At 40.8% G+C, this 6,021-nt stretch overlaps 1 protein-coding gene across 1 annotated transcript in view; it reads left to right on the top strand.

Moving 5' to 3' along the window:
- The window catches only part of Rars2 (arginyl-tRNA synthetase 2, mitochondrial), a 44,352-nt gene extending 39,717 nt beyond the window's left edge, over nucleotides 1-4,635 (top strand). Inside the window, exons 15-20 of the mRNA XM_038347196.2 lie at nucleotides 442-509; nucleotides 591-700; nucleotides 1,331-1,426; nucleotides 2,254-2,328; nucleotides 4,074-4,137; nucleotides 4,510-4,635. Coding sequence (XP_038203124.1) covers nucleotides 442-509; nucleotides 591-700; nucleotides 1,331-1,426; nucleotides 2,254-2,328; nucleotides 4,074-4,137; nucleotides 4,510-4,596 — 500 coding nt within the window. The 3' untranslated portion in view covers nucleotides 4,597-4,635. The remainder of the gene's footprint in view (nucleotides 1-441; nucleotides 510-590; nucleotides 701-1,330; nucleotides 1,427-2,253; nucleotides 2,329-4,073; nucleotides 4,138-4,509) is intronic.
- The last annotated feature ends 1,386 nt before the right edge of the window (nucleotides 4,636-6,021 follow it).

Raw genomic sequence — 6,021 nt, forward strand, 5'->3', positions numbered from 1 at the left:
CACACCTCCTCCAACAAAAGCCACACCTCCTCCCCTTTCCAAGCAGTTCCACCACCTGGGAACCAAACACTCAGATGTGAGCCTGTGAGGGTTCTCATCCAGATCACCACAGTAGGCGAGCACTTTGCCAGCTAAGCTGTCTTCCCGCCCAAGTCCTTGCATTGTGAATTGGATAAAGTATAACTATTTAATCTTCACCCTTGAAAAGTAAGGGCTTTATCTAATACCTTACAGGGATATTTATTTTAAAAAACAAATGAAGTTCCTGTTTCTTCACTTTGATGTAGGCAGGAGAACTGACTATTACCCTGAATTAGGAAGAGGAAGATCCATTATCATCTTAGTTTCTGATTGTACGTTCTTAGATTTTTTTTCCATATGCTGATCCGTTATTCTGAAACTGTGGTGCACTTTGAAAGCAGCCGCCTTTATCTGTTTCAGCAACGAAGAAAATGGAGAGCCCACAGGAGACTGCGGAGAGGTTGGGGCTCGCAGCGCTCATCGTCCAGGTGTGTTATGGCTTCTTCCTCAGGGGTCTTTTTTGTCTGGTGTGCAGCTGAACCCAGGGTAATGATGTATTTTCATTTTAGGACTTCAAAGGTTTACTCTTATCTGACTATCAGTTCAGTTGGGATCGTGTCTTCCAGAGTCGTGGGGACACTGGAGTCTTCCTACAGTATACCCACGCCCGCCTCTATAGGTGAGGAGAGGCTGCAGGGAAGCTTGGCTCTCCTTCCCTAGGCTGGAGCCTGCTGGTGTGGATCTCAGATCGGTGGTTGGTCCTGTTTTCTGGACTTTTCCAAAACTTCTAATTCAAATCTGGGTAAAACAGAGCAGACCTTGTATTGCTAAGCACTTATCAGTCACCTACTATAAGAAACACTTTTGATTATTGCCTTATTTCATCCTCAGAGTAATTCTGCCAGAGAATATCTTCTCACCTACAGTTTAAGAGACACTGAAAATACTTTGAGGAAAATAAGGATTGAAATCAATGTCATTGTCAAAGTCAAGGATTATATTAGGGAGATCAAGAATGTATACACCCAGGGGCTGGAGAGATGACTCAGCGGTTAAGACCACTGGCTGCTCTCCCATAGGATCTGGGTTCAATTCTCAGCACCCACATGACAACTCAACTGTCTGTAACTCCATCTCCAGAGGATCCGACACCCTCACACAGGCAAAACACAAATGTACACAAAATGAAAAGAAATAAATGTTTAATTAAAAAAAACCAGATGTATACCCAAAGCTAGTATTTCATCACATGTAGTTGTGGACCCTCAAATGCTGATCCTTTCACACTTGTTTAAACTCTTGGTGACAGTTTGGAAGAGACTTTTGGATGTGGTTACCTAAATGACGTCAACGTTGCTTGTTTACAAGAGCCACAGTCTGTTTCAATTCTCCAGCATCTTCTCAGGTATGAGGTTTTCTGTTATTACCAAGTCTGATTTCTCAACTAAATTGAGAACATTTTTTGCTGACTTCTAGAATCACTGGTTCAGAGGCTGCCTTCTTCCTCTAGACAGCCCAAAAGGAATCTGCCTTTTGAGGACAGACTAGGATCACCGTTTAAGCCAATGTTCAAGCTCAATCATAGCCTTAAAAATATTATCACAAAATATAATGCCATGAAGTAGTGGTGCACAATCTAAGGCCACGGTCTAGGAAGGTGAAGCCTGGGAAGAGCATGGTCTTTGGATAAGAGCATCCTATGAGGCTGTTATGACGGTGTAAGGAAAAGCCCGGTCTCTGCAGTTTTCCGGACACCGTGAATCCTCCCATATGCCTCGTGGCTTCAGTTCTCAGTCTCCAGTGCGTTTGTCTGCCTAGTACTGCCACACAGGCAGACCACACCTTGACTCTAAGAGATGAAGGCAGCTTTCTTCAATTGTCATACACTGGTCGGCAGATCTTTCTTCAGATAAGGAAATTTTATTCCCACATAACTAATATGTGAGAGAAAATAAGCCCTCCTGATTCCCTTAGCTCTGAGACCAGAGCTCACTGCCTTAATAATTAGGCAAGGTTTTTCTTTTTCTCTTTTTGCTCAGGACTAGATCTAAGAGATACAAAGATGATTTAGAACGTCTCTGCTATCAAGGAATTTATATGAAAGAAATATGCACATTAGTGATCAGATGTACTCAGGTCTTTTCTCATATGCCTCCTTAACCCCCAAGGTGTTTAACATGTTAATGTGTTAGCTTCATATAACAAATGAAATCTGTTCCTGTCGTCTTTTAGGTTTGATGAAGTACTTTATAAATCATCTCAGGACCTGCAACCTAAGCACATTGTTGGCTACCTTTTAACTCTAAGGTAATTTTTCTTAATCTCCCTTTTTTCTTTTCAAAATCTTAAGATTTATTTTTATTCAAGTGTATGTGTGTACTCACAGGCATGCATGCTAGTTTAAATTCATGATAAACTCAGTCACCAGTATGGGTAGGTGCTACATTGAAGAAAGAAATCAAAGCACTTCCTCTTAGAGTGGTTTAACCAAGGGTGAGGCAGAACTTCTATTCTTCCCATGTCATCTGTCTGTAGCTTCTGAGTCACTGGCCTCTGTAAATGTACCTGCTGTACGATGCGGTCCTGTCTGTCTCTAACAAAGGGCTTTGCTCTCTACTGAACAGAAGAAATAAGAGACACCAAGAAACCTTGCACAGTTGTACTTACACAGGAGGAAACTTTACTGACTCCAGCTGACCCAGAAGCACTCAGAAAAGCACACATCACAGTGAACATACCGTCATCAAGCAATATCCATGTGCTCTTTTCAGATTAATGGCAGATAATTTATGGGGCCACTTTTGCCATAACTGTTTTCAAATACATGTACATTGCTCTCTGGGTCAGGGACATGGAAGAATGCATAACTTACACTGGCTTGGGTTGTAAAAAGTAATCACATGGGAAGTCATTACAAGTGAGGTTGATTACAAAATTGTTCTCTTGAAGGTTAAACGGGCCAAATCCACAGCTGGGTATCTGCCTAGGCTTTAAGTGACCTACAGGTGTATTAGCTCAGCTATAAAGTCCAACTTCTTTGTAAGAGCTGGCTTCATAAAAATGGCACCACCACATGTGTTTGGTGCCTCAGAGGCCATCGGGTCCTGAAGCTGGCTTTAGGAGCAATTGTGACCTACCTGGCGTGGGTGCAGGGTCCTCTGGAAGAGCAGCATGCACTCTTAACTGCTGAGCCATCTCTCCAGCCCGTCTATTTTCTCCTTCGTCTAAGTTTCTTATAAGGAAATCCCTTGCCCTAAAAATTGATTTTTCCTATAAGTTATAGGAATTGTTACATCTTTTCTGACAATTAGATTTCATTGTAGTTATTCAGTGATATAAAGTAGAATCATAGGAATTGACAATGGCAAGGGTCGTTATAACAGTGACATGTGTATTGTCAAAACTGGACATACGAGATGTTCATCCAGCCCAGTTTTGAGGGAATCAGAGGGGGCTTTTCATTTGAGAAAGGGTTTCACTTGTGTAGCCCAGGCTAACCTGGGACTCCTAATCCTCCTGCTTTTGTTCCCTAAGTATTACAGTCCTACCCCTAAGTGGTTATTGTTGTTGTTATTGTTTTCCTACTTACATATAAAAGCAAAGCCAGAAAGTCTAAATAATTAAATGATGATCATGTGCATTTCATGGCGCATTGCTGCCATTACCTTAACTGAGGAAGTTCTTCAGGAAGTATCCAGTGTGCAGTGCATTGATTACTAGTGCCTGTCCCGCTCCGCTGGCACAAGGTCTACACCATGTTATACTTTAAAAAGCTGTCTACATAAGGAAATATTACTTGTAAGAAAGGCATGTCCTATTTCTTTAAAATAGTCAAATCAAAATTTTTAAAATTTGCCATTTAGTAGAAGCAGAACTAAAGTCTAAAGCTTGAGTTTAGTGTTTTACTTTATTACAGGCAAGCAACTGCATTTATTTCAAATTTTAGTGATTCTAGGCTTTTCCTTCAAGTTAAGTGTTGGATTGGGTGTGGGAGTCATGGAAGAGGAAGTTCCTACTCGTCCTCATCTTGACTTTTCTCTTGCTTGTTTCAGTCACCTTGCAGCTATGGCACATAAAACACTCCAAGTGAAAGACAGTCCTCCTGATGTGGCTGGGGTATGTCACTTTGACTGAAATTAATATTATAAAATGTTAGCACTAAAAGTCTTAGCAAGTTTTCTGAAATTATTTTGTTGATTAACTACAGCAGTACACTTTGTGACTTGGGTAATAAATAGAATTGGGCCATAATAATCTGTTTAAGTATTTCCCAAAATAGACCTGCCAGTGGTGTCTTCTTCTGTCAGGTGTCCAAGTGACAATTCCTGCCACTCCCGCTGGAGACTAGAATCTGTCTCTCCTTGCCTGGAGTATACAAAGGACTATCACACAGGATTCCTTCCCTAAATTAGAGTAACTTCTAAAACCATTCTTTATTTGCTTATTGCTAACCTAATATTGAACATTTAATCATTTTTTATTTTGTAGGCTAGACTTCATCTTTTCAAAGCTGTCCGTTCTGTCCTAGCCAATGGAATGAAACTTCTTGGAATTACACCTGTATGTAGGATGTAATATGTAATTTCTAATTAAAGTGTGGTTTTTAATGCCAAATAAGTTCTAGTTATAAGATGCCTTACTGTTCAGAATAGAATTTGTTCTGTGCCAGAATTTTTATATATATGTATATATGTGTGTGTGTGTGTGTATATATGTATGTATGTATTTTTTTTAGGGGATGGGGTTGTTTCCAGACAGGGTTTCTCTGAGGCTAGCTTCAAACTCACAGATATCTACTTGTCTCTGCTTCCTGAATGCTGGTATTAAAGGCATGCGTCACTGCCACCACCTGATCAGAATATATATTTTTATATAGTAACATTAACTTATTTAATCTTTACTCTTAAAAAATATGCATATTTCACTCATGGTCAGTAGGTATTCAAACACGTAAGAAACTAAGTTGAGTCTTTTAAATTTCAAACCTTGTGATATAATTGGGGCAAAAGACTAACATTTAAATTCTGGCCTACGGTCATTTTTCTTGAATACATGTGTGTGCGTATGCTGTGTGTGTGCATGTATATGCATATATACTGTAGATTTAGATAGAGACTGAGCCTGGAACTTTGTGTGCACTAGGCAAGGGCTCTATTCCTGAATTGTATACATACCCTTCTTTTTATTTTTTTATACTGAAGTAGAATCTCATGTAAATTGTCCAGGTGGACTTTGAATTTATAACCCAGCCAGGCCTTGAATCTATGATCCTACTGGCTTCGCTCAGCTAGGGTTACAGGCCTGCACATTTAGACCCCGACAAAAACTTCTTTTCAGCTTCTTCTTGGTGGTGGTGGTGGGGGTGTTCACTTGAAAGTCAGAGCACAACTTCTGGAAGTTCGCTCTCTCCTTCTATGGTGGGTTCCAAGTCTCAAACTTAGGGTGTCAGGCTCAGGCTTATACTCATAAGCATTGAAACAACTTGCTGGCCCCAGAAATCTTTTTCTTTTCTTTCTTTTTTTAGTCAATATGAGACAAGGTCTGTGTAGCCCCAGCTGGCCTGGAACTCACTATGTAAACCAAGCTAACTTGAACTCAGAGATATGCCTTTTGAGTGCTGGGATTAACAGGAAAAAAAAATATTTTATTTTTCCCAACTGCAGTGTCCCCTCTCTCACTTCCACTCTCTCCAGTTTCTGTCTCCCACCTCCCAGATTCCCCAGATCCACCCAGGGACATCAACCAAATACATGCTACAGTAAGGCTAGGCACAAACCATCACATCATGGCTGCACAAGGCAACCAAGTAGGAGGAAAGGGGCCCCACAAGCAGGCAAAAAGAGTCAGAGGACTCCCACTGTTAGGAGTCCCACAAGAAATGTGCAGAGGACCTAGGCCAGACCCCTACAGGCTCCAACATGGCTCATAGAATCAACAGACTGAGACTTATGGGGGCTTGTAGAAATTATTCTTATAACTGAGATTACCTCCTGTTTTCAT

Source organism: Arvicola amphibius, chromosome 11 (genome assembly GCF_903992535.2).
Source record: "Arvicola amphibius chromosome 11, mArvAmp1.2, whole genome shotgun sequence".
Classification (NCBI taxonomy): domain Eukaryota; kingdom Metazoa; phylum Chordata; class Mammalia; order Rodentia; family Cricetidae; genus Arvicola; species Arvicola amphibius.